Source organism: Lissotriton vulgaris, chromosome 1_1 (genome assembly GCF_964263255.1).
Source record: "Lissotriton vulgaris chromosome 1_1, aLisVul1.2, whole genome shotgun sequence".
NCBI lineage: Eukaryota > Metazoa > Chordata > Amphibia > Caudata > Salamandridae > Lissotriton > Lissotriton vulgaris.
In genome coordinates, this window is record NC_141685.1 from 1,995,412,285 (window position 1) to 1,995,432,600 (window position 20,316).

Below are 20,316 nucleotides of genomic sequence, written 5' to 3' on the forward strand. Positions count from 1 at the left end.
GTTCAGGTAGAAGAACAGAGATGAATTTGATTGATGTTCAGTTGCCCATCCATATTAAAATTAGGGCTCCCGGTTTTCCGTTTAAACAGATTTAAATACAGATGGAAAACAAGTGTTCCTTTGTCTGTATTTATATGTAAAAATGGGAAAATAGTACTGCCATTCTCCAGCAGAGAGTTGCCTCGCCACGCCCTCTTCCTGATTCTAGGGCTGTGCCTGCCTACAGGAACGTGAAACGTTTTTCTTAATGCCCCAGCCATTTCCGGTGCTCAGCTACGCCCCTTGAGTGAGCTCTGCACCAGCTATTTGTAAACAAAAGTAAGTGCCCTCGAGGAAGAGGGGAGGGGGTGGGGCTGGAGTCAGTGGGTATGCAGTTTAGGGGGCGGCAAAAAAAGGAATCGAATGCTAGCACCCCATGGTGCGCCAAAGCCTAGCTACGTCAGTGGAGTGTTGCTGAATTTGTGGCCGGACTGCAGAGCAATACTCTGTGTATGTGTGGCTGCAAGAACAACCTGGCCACAAACTCAAAGCCTTTCTTATCCACTGACTGGAGTGTTTGCATAATTTGTGGCTGGACTACATAGCCCATAACTGTTGCGGGCTCTTCTTTTTTTACTGGACAAGACAAGGACAGCGTCCACTTCTGCTGCCCCCCTCTTTCTTCCTCTTCTTTCCTCTCTTTCTGTTGTGCTCCTTCTCACTTGTAGAAAACTGTGTTTCCGTCATTCGTTCCTCTGTGATATGGATCCAAAAAAAGGAGAAACACGTTTGCTGCAAATGTCTTTGTCTGACATTTTTCCACACCGAAATGCAGACTCAAGAGGAGAGAAAAACAGTTTTAAGATGCAAACAATAATGACATCCCTAAATAAAACAAGACAGAGTAGTCACAAAGTGGCCAGTTTGGTTTTATTTGCACCCAAACACATTTGCGCCACCTTTCAGAATTTGCCAGTGAAGTGCTACTTTTCTTTTCATGCGGTTAGCTTTTCAAGCAAATACACTCATTTATTTCTGAATAATAAGTGTAAACGTTTTAAGGTGTATTCCCTACAAGTGTTTGCTTTTTTCCTGTATGTTGTTACTTTTTTTTTCAGGCAGCATAATACTCTAGTCTAGTGCATAATTTGAATTGAGTTGTTTCTAGGTGTTTATAGCGGGGCACGCTTGAGTTGTAGCTGAAGGCAGTGTGAGTTTCTCTCAGTGGGGCAGTATGGTGTTCAGTGAGGGAGAAGATATGGCCATGTACTGATGGCAGAAACTGCAAGGCTCTGAGACAAATGGCTTGTGATAGCACTTTTAAGCGTATTTGGGACATTCTGCAAATGGCAAATTTTTCCGATGAATGTATTGTGTTGGCCAATACTAACCAAGTGCAGCGTCAACTTTTTCTTGTGGCAAAAATAAATGTGAATGAATACAGATAAAATACCCAAAAAATACATAGGGATAAATACAGATGGAAATCCTGCCCTGTTGCTTTTGTTGGACATGACAGCAGCATTTGACAACGTAACCCACCCAATGCTCTTTGAAAGACTGGACAAATTTGCTGTGTTTTGAATGTGCCAACATACGTTTCAAACTCACCTGTGTGGAAGCAGATTTAGGGTGGAATCAAGAAACATATAAGCCAAGATGTGCTGCAGGGATCATGTCTGTCCCCTATTTTGTTTAATATGCTCATGCACTACCCTCATTAGTTTCTTGCAAAATCGGCGCTTCAATTTTCGGTCTACGCAATGGTACTCAGATTGAAATCTAGTGCACAAATAACCTTGTAGATACCGCTCAGGGGAGTGGAGTATTTGTGGAAATTCAGAGTTGGAAGAATAGTAATCGATTGAGCCTGATGCCTCGAAGACAGACCTGTTGGTAATCAGCATCGATCACTGTTTGAAGAAGTATAGTGCTACCTAATTCTCCTTCACTGAGGTGGAGGTTAAGATTAAGAAAAACGGGAAATCCCTTTAGTTATTTGTATTGAACTGCTATCAGTGGCAAAAACAGGAGAATCATACAATATAGATAGGCTTTCCTGTTTTCAGTTTCTATTTTTGGTAAATTCTGGTGTTTTTTTTTAGTGTTTTCAATATCTTAAAAAACAGATGTTATCAGTGGTTACACATTTTCACTAAGGGTGGGCGGGCGGCTACGCTCCGTGCACGGAGTGTGCGTAGTGCCGGCTTCTACGCATTTTGCGTAGCAGGCGTAGAATCCGGCACTACGCACGCTCCGCAGACGGAGCGTAGCTGGCCGCCACCCGCCTCCCTCCCTCCCTCCCTAAATACTTTAAATTACATCTGTAAATGAATTAAAAGGCACTTACCTTGCCCGCCGCTGCCCGCCGCGTCCCCGGGGCTCGCTCTCTTCGTCGCTTCCGTCTTGGGTAATATTGCGCATGCGCGGGCAGCCGCGCATGCGCATTTCTCACGAGAAATGCGCATGCGCGGCCGCCCGCTCATGCGCATTATTACCCAAGACGGAAGCGACGAAGAGAGGGTGCCGTGGAGACGCGGCGGGCAGCGGCGGGCAGCGGCGGGCAAGGTAAGTGCCTTTTAATTCTTTTACAGATGTAATTTAAAGTATTTAGGGAGGGCGGGAGGGAGGCCTGTGGTGCGTAGTGGGGCTACGCGGAGTGCGGAGGTGGGCGTAGTTTCTCGCCCACTTCACGTAGCTCCGCGAAGCCCCACTACGCCCAGGGTTAATTTTCACGCCACTAAAAACAACAGAAAAAGTGTTTTTCTGGTGTTTATGGAACGATTTGCTTTTAATATTGCTTGCTTTCTGCACTGAAAGTACATGGTATATAGATTGTGTACTTATGGTGTATATGAGGTCCAAATAGATTTTTGCAAAATAATCTTATTGTAGTACACCATACAATACTTTTTCCGTGAGTCTTTGGGTCATGTGCTCTCGCTCTTTCCTTCCCATGTAAACTTCTGTGAAAATGCCCTCTCAGCATTCATAGCCCCTTGGGCTGAGAACCATCAGCTAATGGACACAGTTGGGATGATTCTTTCTTTGATGCCACATAAAGCACAAAATGATAAATATTTGATTTTTTTTTTCCTGTGCAAAAGAAAACAGTGCACCAGAATGGACTAAAAAGTCAATAACATCCCTCATTAACTCTGAAGATTGTAAAGATGCTTTCAGCATACCATCTAACAAGTGGCAAGGATCTCCTACAGGGAACCACTTCAACTCGGGTATCAATTTTGACAGGTCATCACACAATTTTTTTATATACGTAGCTGAATCACTGCAAATACAAACAATATTACTCCAATCTTTGTTGAACTTGGAAAGAACCTTTTTTGCAAAGCATTACAAGTGACACTGCGTTTAATGTTTTCCAAAAGTCTGGTGTCATGTTTTCACCACTATCCCAGATGCTTGGTGATATATATACTTGTCACTATACCTTGCATTGAATGTTTGAAGCCTGAGGTGTTGGAAATTCACCTAATATCAATACTGACCCACTAGAAACTAAGGTCTGATGTATTAAGGGTTTTACCCATTCTCTGTGGGTAAATGTGATGACACATATTAGGAAAGATTTTTATGAAACCAGCCATTTTACCTATCAGTGAAAGAATCAAATGCAGCCAAAATATCAAATATGAGTTTGATATTTCCTGATTCTCTACAGTTTATAAAACTAGACCTAAAACATTTAACTAAACCCTGCATCTTTAGACCAAAGGCCACAAAACTGAAAAAAGTAAAAGGAAGAAGAAACAATATTTTAGTGGCATCCCTAAAGAACAAATCTCAAGCAGAATAATGTTAGCCAGTCTTTTTTACTGCTAGCATGTATAACAAAGTTACATTGTATTGACCCCTTCAGGAGGAAAAAAATGACTCATTCACTCTATTTTTCCTTTCTTTGAATGGCATTTAGTTTTTGGTTGTGCAGGTGTGTTTTCAGTGTTTATATGTTTTCACCGGTGATGGCTATTTTTCATTCAATGGGGTTTTTTCCAGTTATTATAGGTTTAACCCTAAAATCCCACAGCCTAAATATAGATGTACAACTACCATCTTAACTTGCACAGAAAGACACAACATTGTATGTTCCGAGACTAGAGGCCTACCATTGCAAGGGCTATAAGTGGCTCCCAGATTGATTATGGCAATCTGCTAGCTACAGATAAACCCCAGAAGAAAGTTAATAACTTATAGGTGCTTCAAGTTGGGCTGTGGCTGACCTCTCTGGGATGGCACATATATCTGATGCTCACAGGGGGTTGAATTGATTTCCTTTCATGGTGTGTCTCATGTTTAAGATAATGTCTCTCACCTAGAAGTTACTTTATGACAGTGCCCCAGAATAGTTGAAAAAGCGCCTGATTGGGCGCTACCCTGCATGTGAATTAATATCCGGCCAGTCGACTTTAGAGTTCCCCTCCAGCTGCCCCTTTTGACGAACAGATTTAAGACTTTATCATTTCAATACACTTGTTCTCCCACCACCAAAGGTGGTTAGCGCAAGGGTGTTATAAATCCAGCTCTGATTCTGTTCCGGGTCTGGGAGGGGGCGGGGTTTAGGCACTGTCCGGGTCTTAGATGAAGCATGTATCAGAAGGAAGAGTGGATCACCAGTTTGACTGACAGGCAAGCAGAATGGGTCACATTCTCCCCTTGTGATAAGTACACCTCAGCCAAAGTGAGGTCCTAGGGCCCTTCAAACCAGTAGGCCCTGGTGCCATTGCACTGTGCATACACAAGTGTAGACTTACATGATGACAATGTGTCTCCCGTGTGCCTCAGCAGTGCCTGTCCACCTGACCCTTATATCTTAGTTCCCCCTCACTGAACTAAAGCCGCTGGACCTCACTAGGCGGACACAGCCTATGGTATGGCACAGCCACATCTGCTCAGAATTGTTTACTTGGTCCCTTTTAAGGCTGTTGTGTGCTCAGTGGGGTACGTTTCTTTCAAATGCAAAACTCATTTTAAGAGTGTGTTTGAACAGTGAAATTGCCTGGTGTGTATCTTTTCTCATTTGCGAGCCCGGTTTTCTCTTTTATCTTTCAGCCTTCCCAGGTGGCACGTGCAATCCATGGCCGGTACCATTAGTGAGTGAATGCATTCAAAGAGTAAACAGAAAGGTATTCACAGGTTGAAGTAACACCAAAGGAAGGAATACATAACCTGATAAACCAGGCGCACCTCCCGCGCCGCAGAAACCTCCTAATGTTTATTTGGCAGAAAACCAAATGCATCTAATTGGATACACATAAAAAAACGAATCTACACACACACACACACGCACGCGTGCACACACACACACACACGCACACACAGGCATTCACGCACACATGCACAGATTTACTAAACCTAATCGTGAGAAATATGATGCAGAGTCCGATGACGCATGAAATGATAGAAAGGTCACGGTGAACCTTAAGCCTTCGATAGTTATTTCCTTCATGTAATAATGTATAATGCTGCCACGGGACGAACACGCTTCTAGATTATTCCAAAGCAACCATGGCCACTTAACAGACATACATGGCCGTATCAAACCTTCCCTGCCTGTGCAAATGTCACCCCATTCACACATGAGAACTATGACATTTGTGAACCAGTGAAAGCACGTATTATTAGTACCTTTGTGTCCCTAATCTGTCGTTCATCTCGTTGATGGGCTGTACCAAAAAGGGTCAAAACACAGGGGTGTTCTCCTTAGGTCAGGTATATGGCAGAATCTATGCCAGACTTTCAAGATAGCAACAAAAACTATATATTCAAGCCCAGGAAATCTGAGGGAACCTCATTAGATCGTCAATGGTTTATCTGAAAATACGGCATGGAGCCTGTCCTCCAGGGCCTACGTGGGGCATCTTTGTTCTAACAGTATGCTCCGTCACTTAATAAAAGAGGAATATGCCAAAGACTTACCGTCGGAGAACCGCAATTTCATTCTCAATGCTGCTTTCTTTTCCTTTAAGGGCTTTCTTAGGAATACATTTCACTGCAAATAACTTCCCGCTGGCCCTCTCCTGAGCCAAAACAACTTCGGAAAACGCACCCCTGTGGAACAAAAACAATAAATAGCATCAGATGCGTCTATTGGAGAATTTACAGATTTACAGTCATGGACTGAGACAATCCCTCTCGTATTAAAAGCATTTTAAGCTCTCACTACATATCAGTTATGATCCATTGAATGCCCATGTTGTAATGTATGGCTCGGTTATGTGTGATGCCTCCCCGTAAGGATTAAGATTAACATCTGATTGCCTGATATTCGTCCTTTAGTTCATATGTTAATGCAATATTTGGAAGTTAAGGAAATTAAGGAAAGCAACAGATTTTTAACATAATACAAATTTCAGGGTTCCGGCACATGAAACTTGTCTACCTTCCAAAAAAGTGCACAGTTTAAAATGCCACCGAGGTGGATGCCTGCTTGTGCCACGGGGGGTCAGTGGAGTGCATGTCGTGTGCTTGGGGGCATTAGGTAGTGCATGGTTTGTTGGGAGCCTGAGAAAGAATAAAAGGCACGTCCGAGATCACAGTGCGCTGAACCCACGGTTCTTGGGCAGCGCTGTAACTTTAAAGCAAGGTTGTAACTCTTGTTTTTATTTAGTTTTCCTGATTGTTGCTTGAGATGCTTAAAAGAAGTTCCACCAAGGGGGATCAATACAGTAGTTTGTCAATGGGAAACTCATAAGAGAAACATACACGGAAGAGCAGGAAATAGAAGGCCTACAACCAATAGAATCAAAGAAAAATAAAGTGACAAGCACATGGCCCAATAAGAAGTAAAGGTGGGATACAAGTCCCTTTTAAGATATATTTAATACAATAGATTTCACAAGCACAGCGCAAGTGCTGTGCAGGCAAAACGTAAAGACCACATGAGGATTGGGTAGGGACTAAAGGCACTAGTATAGCCCGGCACCACCCTGATCCCCTCCTGAGGCGCTGTGGAAGTCCCTCGTTCCCTGTCACCCTTCCTGCCCAGCATAGGCCCCCATCTCACAATCAATATCTGCTTATAGAAGATTGTAAATGTGGGCTGAATTATCCAAGGACTACACATGCTGGAAAAATCCAGGTAAATCTGAGTCCTCTTGTTATTCCCCATTTTGGGGTCTATGCATTGGAAAAGGTGGATTTTGGTGCTAGAACTGCAGCCTTGCTAAGTGTGCTATGTGTACATATTTCTAAAGTGTTAGGATCTCAGTTCCTCATATATCGACTTTTCAACTAAGTGAAAGCCATAAAAACAAAAGGCAACATTTTTAAAAACTTTGTTGGAAATCATTAGCTACACCTAATGAATTAGGGCCCTCTATGAAGGGTGCAAAATAAAGCATGTCCACATATGTACATCTATAAATAAAAAGGACCAACTGAAATCTGTTGTCAGTTGAGCGAGGCCAGACATAACAGATCCATCAGACTACTTGGCTTGTCCTTTGGCTTCAGGGATCAGGAAGGCGGCAACAGGAGCAAGTAGACAGGGCTGGGTTTGCTCTGTGGGTTTTCACTCCTATGTCCTTCTTTGGTTTCCCCAGCCCTTCAGCAGCAAGTAGGAGGTTGTTGAAGGACTAAGAGTGGCACAAGGGGTCACACCTGTGATGTCTTTCAAGGTCAGGGGCACATGATGTCACTTCATTACCCATGGCATTTTAGTGAATGCAGAGAAAAAAGGTAAGTCATAACCCCAACAGTGGTTCGGGTAAAAATATATATTTTTTGTTTACAGTTTTATGTCCCCCGGCACCACGGGAATTCTGAACGGACACTAACAACAGTATTTGATTATGATGAGACAATATCATGGACAGGCTATGGGATCACGCATCACATTTACGGTGGACGGTTTCCCGGTTCAACCAATCAGTGAACAGCTATTTCAACAGTGTCAAAAAAACACATGCTAAATCTTAAAACAAACATCATTAGAGAGGGTAAGGAGAACCCACTACACAGTCCATTGTATTGCTAGGAAGAGTCAAAAGAGTGCACGAATTGCCGTGCCCAGTCACCCCTCTTACCGTAATGGTAGCACATGCACATTTATTGACTACAACACACATACAGAAGGAGTTTCATATCAAAAAGCGTATACAAGATTGTACAGAAACAGACAAAGGGAGCATTCATGTTTTTGGATTCATGCTTTTTGGAAAGATTAGCATGGTAGTCAAAAGGCCAACCCTTAAAAAGGTAATAAGATTATGGTTATACTATGGTTAAGTCCTGCACACGTATGATTCAGTAATGGAAAGGGCATTGATTTGGGAGGAACACCCTGAGAGAAGGTTTCATGAGTTTTACACATTCCAGGTGGGGTTTGTTTGAAGAAATGCCTTATTATTTCTAATATACCAGATTGGCTAGCAACGATCCTCCTGAAGTTGTGACCACTCAGTATATTTTAGCCATAATCATACCAAGGCATGCATCGAATTGCCCCCAGTTTCAGGATATCTGCTAGGTGAATGTAGATCAAGAGACATTATATGTTTTAAGGATAGATGGGGCATAAACAACCTTATGATCACTAGCAAAGCTCCCAATTATCCAATTTGGTTTGAGAGACTTGGTACAAATAATCTCAGTGGACTGTGTCCTACTCAATCTGGATTCAAAGACTACGCCCAAATAACAAATTAATTCACCCGCTACAGACTGGCATTTATCACCCTGAGAATATTATGGCTTTAATCAAACTTACCCAGGAACATAGGGGCATATTATCAAGACAGGCGATAAAATGATCGCCGTTTTAGTGGCAGAAAACTGCAGCTAAAACGGCGATAATGGGCTCGATAATATGCTCTATGGAATTCCAATTGAAGCTCATGTTAAATGTGAAGGATATCTAACATGGGCTTCAATTGGAATTCCATAGAGCATATTATCAAGCCCATTATCGCCATTTTAGAGGCAGTTTTCTGCCACTAAAACGGCAATAATTTTATCGCCTGTCTTGGTAATATGCTCCATAATTTGTACTTTTTTTACCCTCAAAGAATACATGATATCAAAACTTGGCTAACAACCTTGGCAGCCTAAAAGGTATCCGGGAAATGACTGCCATCCCCACAAGAAGTCTGAAACAATATTGGAAATTATTTATCTGATCTTTTGATGTATTGGTTGAATAAAAGAGAGCCGGGCGCACACCTGTTGAACAACCATCACAGAACTGAAAAGTGCACTCAAATCACAGAATCGAAACCATATTGCATGGTGACCTATAGATGATTGTGAGCCTTTTATAGCATAACAGCAATCAGAGTCCACTCCAGAACAAGCAGAGAACCCCATGGCTTGAAATCGACCATAACTTTAAAATCATAGGACAGGTCTATGATGCTAGATACACATTACGCTGTTGGAAGGGCAATATATATGCCCATCTGAACAATAGTAGCGGGGCCCGAATTTCCCAACATGCTTATATAGTCGAATCAAATAAAAGTAAACACCATCACCAACATAGTTGCTCTAGTATTTAACAACAAGATTTGGCAATGCCAATAGATCTGGCTTTTAAAGCATGTTGTATGGTAATATGAAGCACGAGAAATAGATAAAATGGGAATAAATAGGTATTTGTGTGGAAACAAAGAACGGTAGAATGATATTTGTGTAGGTTATAAGGTGAGGTGACAGTTGTACTGTTGAGCCAGACCCAAAAATCTATTTAAGTTAATGACTGTCCTCCTTTCATCTGTACTGCCGTAATAAGATAGTGGCAGAGCATTCCACATTTTAGTGGCCAAATGAGAGAAGGATCGGCCTCCCACAGAGGCGGACTAGGTACTCTGCCGCCTGTGGCGGTCCCTGTCTTTGCCGCCCGCAGCCGCACCAAAGATGGGGGGGTTGGCGAATAATTCAACGTTTGCCGCCCCTGCGGCAAACCCATGTAAGAGCAGGGGAGGGGAGGAGCCGCAGCCCCCAAAACTCGTGCCGCCCGTGGTGGACCGCCGCCTCCACGCCCCGCTCATTCTCCCTTTGCTATGCCACTGGCCTCCCAAACGGTTGTGCAGAACTAGGAGAACCATAAGCAACAACTGATAGGAATATCTTAAAGATCTTGAAGGAATATAGTGTTGAATTATCATTCTAAGATAAACAAGTCCTTTGTTATGAAAGGTACAGAATATAAGCAGCAAGCATTTATAAGAAATACACTTGCAACCCGTTAGGAGGTGAAACTTCCTTAGGTGTGCTAAGATAGGGTCTCATATATAAATATTGAGTAGCAGCTGACTAGCCTGGAAGTCTTACATAGAAATGTTTGCATAATTAAGTTGGGAGGTGTACTACTGATTTTCTGGTGCAATTCGGGGACCAGGCTCAAGAACCTCTTTAAGCTTTCTAAAATAGAAAATCAGGTACCAGAGACAGCTTTCACCTCTGGGGCGAATGAGAGTTCATTATCAAATCTGATTCCCCAGATTCCTGGCCTACAACGCTGGAGAAGGAAGAGCACCCACTTCCAGAGGCCACCAGGCATTAGACCTAAGGGTGGGGCAGCAGCGGAAAAGTATAACTTCCCTTTTAGCAGCATTCAGCTGTAAGCAACTCTGCTTCATTTAATCTGCTACTCCAACAGGCAGAATTGAAAGACTGTTGTACTTTACAGTTATCCTCTGGAAAAGACAGGAGAAACTGAGCATCGTCTGTATTGGACACCATCGCAAACCCCAAAGGTTAGATAATATCTGCCAGTGAACCATATTAAAACAAGCATTGGCATAGCCAATTGGTCTCGCCTTTGGGACCTTTTAAGTGTTTAGCCATGCAACAGTTGATGTTGTTGCACCAAGGATATTGTGCTGCATAACTAAATAATTATACGTTCCCAAAAGCGAGACCTATTGGCTATACCAAGGCTTGTTGTAAAGTTGGAATTACAGGCATTTCAGACTGCTTGCCATCTGACCTCTGACCTTTCTCATGGTACTGCCAGCAGGAGCAGCGCTAGGTTTCCACAGAGCCACCACAAATCCCTCAGGAGGCTTTTTAAAAGGCTCCGTGGCCAGTACCTTTGGAATATAAAAGCAGCATGTCCCTGGGCAATGCCTATGAGCTCGCGACGCTAGTTATGTTATGTTATGTTATGTTAAAAGCACTTATTAAGCGCACGTACACCAACGGTTTGTTGGCGCTCAAGTGAGGATAAAGGCCAAGGCAAGAGGGAAGCTCAATCAGGGTATGCTTGGGTAAACAGCCAGGTCTTAAGCTGCCTCCTGAATTGGGCACGAGAGGGCAGAGACCTTAGCGCCACAGGAAGGGAATTCCAAAGTTGCGGTGCAAGAACAGAAAACCGAAGTCCGCCGTACTTCTTGCGTTTGGCTAAGGGAATTTGCAGCAGATTGTGATGAGAACATCTTAGGTTATGAGAGGGAGTGTAACAATGGAGACACTCTGAGATGAAAGCTGGACCATTTGTAATGCTTTAAAAATAGTGCAGCCCATCTTAAAAATGCACCACTTGCTCACTGGGAATCAATGTAAGCTTTTCATTAGTGGGCTGAGGTGATGCCATTTAGGCTGATGAAAAATCAGCCTGGCCGCCTGATTTTGAACTTTCTGAAGACTCCGAAGCTGGTAAGCTGGAATGTCCACGTATAATGAGTTAGCATAATCCAGACGGGAGATCTCTAAAGCCAGAATGACTGCAATCATGGCTTCCTTGCTCAGGAATCTGCTGGTCTTCTTTATTTTCCGCAACTGAAAGAAGCCAGCAGAAACTATCGAGCTGATTTGGGCTTTCATAGACAGATCATTACAAATAATAATCCCCAGATTCTTTGAGGAGACAGCTGGCGTAGGGGGATTACCAAGTTTAGGGGGCCAAAAATTAGAGTGCCAAGGGTTAGCCAACCCACCGGTGAGGATAAGCTCAGTTTTCTCCGGATTCAACTTCAGCTGGTTATTATTCATCCAGTCACTTATAAAAACCATTGTGTCTTGGATGTTGGCCTCAGATGATGGGGATGAATCAACATTAAACATCAGTTGAAGGTCGTCAGCATAGTTAAAAAAACTGACACTCCTTTCCCTCAGAGAGTGAATTAGGGGGAGAAGATAAAGATTGAAAAGAAGAGGAGAAAGAGAAGAACCCTGGGGAACCCCACAGGTAATGTCTCTTTTGTTAGAAGAGAAATTTGCAAGGCGCACCGCTTGTGTCCGATTGCTCAAGAAGGAGGAAAGTCACTTAAGGGCCAGCCCCTGGAAACCAGCGTTCCTGACACGGTCGATCAAAATACCATGGTCGACCGTGTCAAAAGCTGCCGATAGATCCAGAAGAATCAGGGCCTGGGTAGTGCCCTGATCCTCCCCTCCCCTGAGTACGTCCATAACAGCGAGGATGACAGACTCAGTTGAGTGTGCAGGTCTAAAACCAGCCTGGCGAGTGTCGAGGACCTGGAAGTGTTCCACAACAGAGCTAAAACAATTAGTTGCATGGGCCTCCAAAACTTTACCCAGATAAGGGAGCAGTGAAATAGGCCGATAATTACAAAGAGCCGACGGGTCGGCACCTGGCTTCTTCAAGATTGGGATAATGTATGTATTTAATGCTTATTAAGCGCGGCTGTCACCCGAAAGGGTATCCTGGCGCTGAGACCGTATCTAACCATCAGGCGAGGTGTTTTTTACATTGCTCTTGGAAACAGGTAGGTCTTAAGATCCCTTTTGAAAGAGGGCAGATCTTGGCTACTCCTCAGTGCTAGAGGTAAAGTATTCCATAGTGTGGCGGCCGTGAAACTGAAAGCACGGCCGCCCATCCTCACTCTATTAATCCTAGGAATTCTCACCAGAAACGCCGATGAGGATCTCAAAGGTCTGGCAGCTTGATACCAAGAGAAGAGATTTTGAATTGGTATTTGTCCTAGTCCATGCAGGGCCCTGAATACAAGGCATAGAGCCTTGAAGGCAATCCTCTGCTGGACCGGCAGCCAGTGCAGATCAGCTAGTGCTGCAGACGAAGAGGCCGATCGTGGCAAAGATGAAGCCAGTTTAGCAGCCATATTTTGGATCCTCTGCAACTTTAGGATCAGGATCTTGGGGGCTCCCAGAAGTAGTGCGTTGCAGTAGTCTAACCTACTGAGGATAGAACTCCGCACTACCTCTGCTCTGGCTTCCCGGGGAAGTATTGGTAGGATCTTACGTAGGGCACGCAGCAAGCCCATGCAAGTCGCAGCAGTCCTATTTACAGAGGCGTCGAGCTGTAAATTGAGTTCCAACTGAACTCCTAGATTACGAGCCGATTCTGCAGCTTCCACCGAGCCCGGGATAAAGGTAGGCCAAAAGTTGTCCGGTAACCCGCGGGGGAGACGGTCTAGGGAGCAATGGAGTACTTCCGTTTTTGATCCATTGAATTGGAGTGAGTTAACTCGTAACCAGTCTGCTGTAGCCGACATACAGCGGTGAAAGGTGTCCCTTGAAACTATCTCGGTGCCCTCAAATGAGAAAATCAATTGAGTGTCATCGGCATAATTGATGACTGATATGCCGAATGACTTGATTAGGTCTACCAGGGGTCGGAGATATAGGTTGAACAAGATCGGGCTGATCGCCGACCCTTGGGGGACACCTTGATTCACCTGACGTGTGGCTGATCGAAATGGTGGTAACGCCACGGCTTGCTGTCTGTTGCTAAGGTAAGATGTTAGCCAACTTAGAGCCAGACCGTTTACTCCCACGTTTTGAAGACGCGCCAGGAGGACCTCATGGTTCACCGTGTCGAACGCGGCCGACATGTCAAGCAGCACTAAAAATGCTGACTTGCCCCTGTCGACACGCGTTCGTAGATCGTCCAACACGGTAACTAATGCGGTCTCGGTGCCATGGGCCGGTATGAAGCCAAATTGGACTGCATCCAGACAGAAGTTTGTTTCCAGAAAGTTGGACAAGGCTCTCGTCACCCATCTCTCAAGAATTTTTATCGCAAATGGTAAAAGTGATATAGGCCTGTAGTTGGCCAACCATAGTGGGTCAAGAGAAGCCTTTTTTAGCAATGGAGTTACTAGTGCCAACTTCCAACTGTCTGGAACTAACACTGTAGTCAATGACTGGCAGCAGATGGAATGGAGTGGAGGAAACAACTCAGCTTGAAATGCCTTCCAGATCTTATGAGGCATTGGATCAAGTGGTGAACCTGAGGATACACCATTGGCCAGGACGCAGAATTCCTCTAGCGAGGGAATAGGAAAGCAGGACAACTGAGGGGAGCCTGCCTTGTTTTTATCCCATACGGGTACCAAGTGGCCGGGAGATTCCAAGGGGGGCGGTGGAGACAGCGCAGGCTGTCCGGACACTGAAAGTCCATTAAGGATGGTCCAAATTTTCTCCTCAAATGCGAGGGCCAAGGAATCACAAAGTTCCTGGGAAGCCGGAATGGCTGACATTGTGCAAGATGGGTTGGATAAATTATTAACCAGCTTGAATAGAGTCTGCGATTTATTAGCAGCCTTCGCCAAGGTGTCTTCTAAAAATTTGGCTTTAGCGCTTCTTAGCTGGGTCTTATATACCTGCAGAGTAGGCATGGGCGGAAAATCCGTTCCGCTCGCGGATTTTGCGGATTTTCGGGAAATCCGCAATCCGCGAGATTTGCGAATTTCCTGAAAAATCCGCAAATCCGCGAGCAGCGGATTTTGCTCGCACTGCTCGCACTGTTCGCGTGAGTTCGCGCCCCGCGAATAAGTGCGAAATTGCAGAAATACGATTTTAGCAAAACTGAAAGTAACTACTTACCAGGTTCAAAAGTTCAGGCTCATCATTAGTAGCCATTTCCTGTAGTGCTTCCTGAGGGGCCCCTCCAGAGTTCAGTTGCCAGTTGCAACTATTATGTGACCCTGCTCTGAACCTCAGAATAGTTACACATATGCCACAAAGGTCCTGAATTACAGCTAAGGGAGACAAGCAGGAGCCAGGCTGGAAGTTAAAATCCATTAATCAGCCCCTAATTCATTATTGTCAGTTGGGGCAGGGCAGGTGTTGTAACTAATTTTGCAACAATGAAAGCACTTAGCAAGTGCAAAAGATCACTAATCAGGGCGCACTAAGGAAGCAGGTGCCAGCTAAAAAAATATTCTGTGACACATTAATCAGCCCCAAATTAATTCAGGTCACTTGAGGCAGGGAAGGTGTGCTTTGCTTTGCCAAAAATAATGTACACTGGACAACCAGAGGGTGTGGTGATGAAACAGAGGGTGGCATGGGTGGGCCAGAGGGTGGCATGAGTAGTCAGAGAGTGGCAGTGGTGACAGAGAGTGGCAGTGATGAAGAAGAGTGTCCCAAACAGGTTGGACACGTAGAAACAACAAGTTCGCAAAACTTGCGACCCGACAGGTAAGTTCGCAAATTGCGAAATTGTAAAAACCCTCGCGAACTGGCAGAAACACGGGCGAACACAAAAAAAAAAAAAAATCCGCAAATTCGCGGGAATTCGCGGATTTTGCGGATTGCGAGTTTGCAAATCCGCAAATTCGCGGATTGCCAATCCGCAAAATCCGCTCATGCCTACTGCAGAGCCGTTTTATATGCTGCCCTGTCCAGCTCCTTATACCCTCTCCTCCAGGTACGCTCCGCCTGTTTGCAACGGAGCTTGTGCTGTCCAAGGTCAGCAGTGAACCAAGCATTAGCTCCTCTTGGTCTGTCCTTCACCCTTCGCAAAGGGGCCAGCTCATCCAAGGAGGTCAGGATTTGCTGGCAAAGGACCTCATAACTCTTATCTACACTTTCCTCCACCCGAAAAGTCCTAGGCAGTAAAGTGGGCCGGATCGAATCCCTGAAGACGAGACCATTGACGATTAAACTTAGTGCCGCCGGAGATACTTGATTTTAACGGGGTAGGCAGGACAAAAGACATATTGATCAATAAATGATCAGTCCAGCACTGAGCCACAACCTCATTCACCACAACCAATTCCTTCTCGGCAAATACCAGATCTAAGGTATGCCCCTTGTCATGAGTAGGTGACAAGACCAGCTGTGCAAGTTGTAGGTTGCTACATGCTTGGCAGAGTTCCCTATAGGCCAGATCATGAGGGCCAGAGGGCCAAAGATTGAAATCACCCAATACTAAAAATTTAGCATGGGAGTTAGAAAGGTCGTAAATTAGATCAATCAGTGGCTGAAGGGCTGTTGTGGTCGACGAGGGAGGTCTATAGCATAAAAGGCCTGCTATCAAGGTACCGCCCTGGGCCATAATGGAAAAACCCATGAGCTCAAATCCTAACACCTCTTTTACAGTCAGTACTGAAAGGGAAATTGAATCTCTATAGATGTAGCCCACTCCACCCCCCCTACCAGAGGCTCGGGGAGTGTGTCTTATGAGGTAACCCGGTGGGCAAGCCCAACCGAGTTCCATCCCACAGTCCACCGAAGTCCAGGTTTCTGTTATGAATAATACGTCCAGATGTGAGGATTCAATTAAGAGAGCAATCTCGGCATAATGCTTAACGAGAGAGCGAACATTCAGCAGGCCACAAGAAAGATTCCTATGAGAAGAAGAAATAGATAGGCATTGCATACCATCCACAGCTGGACGCGAAAGCTCATAAGAGTCTTCACAAGGATCTGCCAGGCCGGAGTAGCCAGCACGCCGAGAGCCGAGAGCTCTGCTCTTTTAGAGCAAGTCCTTCGGTGTCAATCTCCTTTTGCCACCTCTGCTTGGAAAGCTTCCTTGATTGATAACAGTAATAAGCCACCCTCATGCTTTGCTCGCGGCTCCTTTGCCACCGGACGCTGGCATGTCTGCAAGGGCACAGCTTGAGTGGCAACGGGTCGATTTATTATGTTTGAGATAAATAAGTGGATAAGTGATTACTGAACATATTTGTTTGCAATAGAAGGCGTAAAAACATGTATAAACCAACAATAGCAAGAGAATTATCGAAATACTACTTTGGAGTGATGTCAGAGCCCACAATTTCTATTCGTAAACTTCTTGGTAATAATAGGTCGGTTTTACAGAGAAAGATATCTAGAGCAAAACCTTAAAACATTTTTGTGCATTTCACCAGTATTGCCATCCACGGCTGATGCTTATTTAAGTCGCCAAGAGAAGCTGGGGCTTCCGAATGCATGCTAGAGAAACTGAGCTTTGCACTAAAGCTGCTGACAAGTAGCTAGGGGTTTCGAAATTCTGAAGAGTAGACACGGGCAACATATACTTCTTTTTTTAACCATAATTGTGTCTCCGACATGATTAGAGGTAACAGGGCGATTGGATACTACCGAGAGAAGCAACGCTTGAAATGCTAACCAGTGTGTCTGACGCTTTTATTGGTGACAAAATCTGCTGTGGCTACCAAATGCTTATGCGAGTAACTGACGTCTGGGTGCCAATTACAGCAGCTGCAACTTCCAGGCACTTATGAGAGTTGCTGAGAGTTCTCCATGCTAAAGAGCGTAACTGTGGCTTCCAAGCATTAAAAAGGGACAACAGTCTTTCTGGCTGAACTGGGAGCAGCGGGCACTTCCGGAATTGCTAACAGAGGTGGCCCTGCTTTGCCAGTGCAGTGGATGTGCGAGGGCTTCCAGCAGATAACGAAAGTCGTTCGGGCCCAAACGATTCTCAGTTTATTCAAGGCTGACGGCTTTCTTTTTATTATTTTCTGATGAGCTTTTTGTAGCAGATGGTTGCGATTGGGCTTTAGGCAGCATTTAAGCATTTTAAAAAAAACATTCAGCACTATTGTTTAGCAGCGGTGTGGGAGTGAGGAGGCTCACGCCCCCAGCCTGGGCTGATGCTGGGGCTTTTTTTCGTTGTGCGTCAGCGTCAGCCTCAGCGAGTTACTGACGGGTCTGCTGCAACAACATTGGGAAACATTTAGGTGATGCAGCCCTGAATGTTTGCTTGACAGTAACGAATATCCGCGTCTGACAAACATTAAAGCATAACTGGCAACCTCTTGATTCAAAAAGCTCTGAAAGACAAGCGCAGCCCTCCGGCCGCGAAAGTTAAAGCGACACGCAGTGTTTACCTTACGGGAATGAGCAGCTGCGGGCACGATAATTGCAAACAGATGGTGGCTCTACTTGCTCCTGCAAGGTAAACGCCGTACATGCACGAGGGCTCACTGGAAACACTGCAGTACACGCACGAATTTCCCAAAAATGACGGAGTGATTCCAAAAGGTCACTCCAAAGCAGCACTTGCGCGTCGCGTAGGCGAGACCTAAAGAGTGGGGCTGACAGCAGACCCCTGAGGAACATCAAATGGAGGATACTTAGATGAAGACGCCAATAATGTTGATTCAGTACTATTACAAGGTCTGAAACTAAACTGCGAATCACGAAGAAGATTATTATAATCTAGAAAATAACTGAGCTGGCAATTCACATCTTTTTCCAGTATATTAGAAAGACCCGGGAGCAGGGAAATACACCTATAGTTGTAATAGACCTTTGGATCGACAGTTGGCTTTCTTAGGAGGGGTAGTAAGTGAGGATGTTTCCATGTATTAGGAACCATCGCCTGAAAAAGATAGTTGTTCAACAAGACAATAATTAAAGGATTGATAATATGCCCAACATTAGATAGAATAACCGGGGGGACATGGATCTGAGGGACAACCAGAATGGCAATTTGAGATGGCTAGTGCAGAGTCACTTAATGAAGAAAATGAAGAGAGGTTACCAAAGGGCCAGAAAGACACAATGGGTGGGCATGGCTCACTGATTGGAGCAGGAGAGTCCGCCACCTGAAACTTGTCGTAAATGTTTTCTTTTTTTCCTGAAAAAAAAGTGAGAGATTCTAGCAAAGTTCCTTCAAGGCAAGAATAGTCCGAGATCAGCCTTCAGGACACAAAAATGAATTAATAATTAAAAAAATGTCTTTTGGCATATTTGAAGCTGCTGTGATTTGATTAGCAAAATATTCAGAACGAGACTTACGGATAGCCTCATGGCAATCTCATTGTCCCTGTAATCCTTGCTGCACTGCCGCTGTAGTTGCTTACAACTGCATTTAATATATACAAGTGCTGGGGTAAAACAACGGGAAGAAAGGCGAGATCTGGCTGTAGATTTACTACTAAGCAGAGCAAACACATCTATCACTGAGCTCAGCCAATTACTAAAGGAAAATGGGGCATTTCCCAAAGCATCACTCAGTTGCAGAACATCAATGGAAAGGTTGGATGCCAAATTGAATTAATTTATTTTATACCAACGTCGAGAGTTGTGCAGGCTGGGAGCCAAGAAGGTAGACTTGCCTGAAAGGGTAAATTCCAAAGGAAAGAGAATATGATCAGACCATGTTAGAGGCATTGGAGTGTCTGTATGAAGGTCGGGCAAACTTGTAAAGATTAAATCCAGTGGGCGTCCAGCGTCATGAGTGGGACCACAAACATTCTGCATCAAATTCAGGGAGGCAATTGCCTCAATGATCTCAGACTGACTAAGTCCAAGCTCAACATGACATGAATGTTAAGATAACCCTTCACAGTAAAATTGGCAAATTAAAGGCTACGTAATGCAATTTCATCTAAGAGCAAATTAAAAAAATTCTTAGTCAGCATAGGGAGGAGGTTTATATATGAATGCACCAGAAAAATAAAACATTTGTTGAAAGTTTAAGACAAAAAAATGACGCCCTCGTAGAGAGAGGATTACAGAGATGTGAAGGATGGACATATCTACTACGAGCAAAAAATAATTGCAATGCCACCCCCTTTCCTATTCGATCTATCAAGATGCTGAATACCAAAATTGGGGACTACCGCTAAAGCAATGTCTGGGTGAGAAGTGCCCAAAAGCAGGAAAAACAATATCCCAATTATTAGAAGAGACCAAATCATGGATATTTAATGTATGATATGGGAGAGACTGTACATTGGTTAAACAAGCCTCAAACGTTTGCTCAGGAAGCTCAGCTGAACACACCGTATTGTATACCACCGGTAAGTAATTCCTTCCTGGGGAGATGAAAGCAGATTCATTCAAGAACAGCATAGCAGGCGGGAAATGGGTCCATAGAGAGAGCTAACTTTTAGGGGATGATTACAGGGTTGAATTGTATTTAAAGCTTTCAATTGACTAGAATTATAAATTACTTTACCACTAACTGGAGGATAGATGGTGAAACCACTCCATTACTGGAGCTTGACGCTGACGGACGTGGACCAGCACAGATCAGATGGGCTTGGCTTTGACATGCCTGTGGCATGCCAATGGAACGCTTGCTGCTCTCATCCACAACAGTATGCAGATTAAATAGACTGCAAATGGAAAGAGGCCTGCCCAGTCAAAATACTAGAACGCTACAACCACAAAATGGCAGCTCAGAAATGTCTCAACCAGCTAAACATAAACAGT

General features: G+C 44.4%; 1 protein-coding gene across 1 annotated transcript in view; it reads right to left on the minus strand.

The window, feature by feature from the left end:
- CAMK1D (calcium/calmodulin dependent protein kinase ID) overlaps nt 1-20,316 on the minus strand; it is a 1,555,766-nt gene that overhangs the window by 1,087,079 nt on the left and 448,371 nt on the right. Inside the window, exon 2 of the mRNA XM_086919868.1 lies at nt 5,917-6,048. Within this exon, the coding sequence (XP_086775994.1) occupies nt 5,917-6,048 (132 nt within the window). The remainder of the gene's footprint in view (nt 1-5,916; nt 6,049-20,316) is intronic.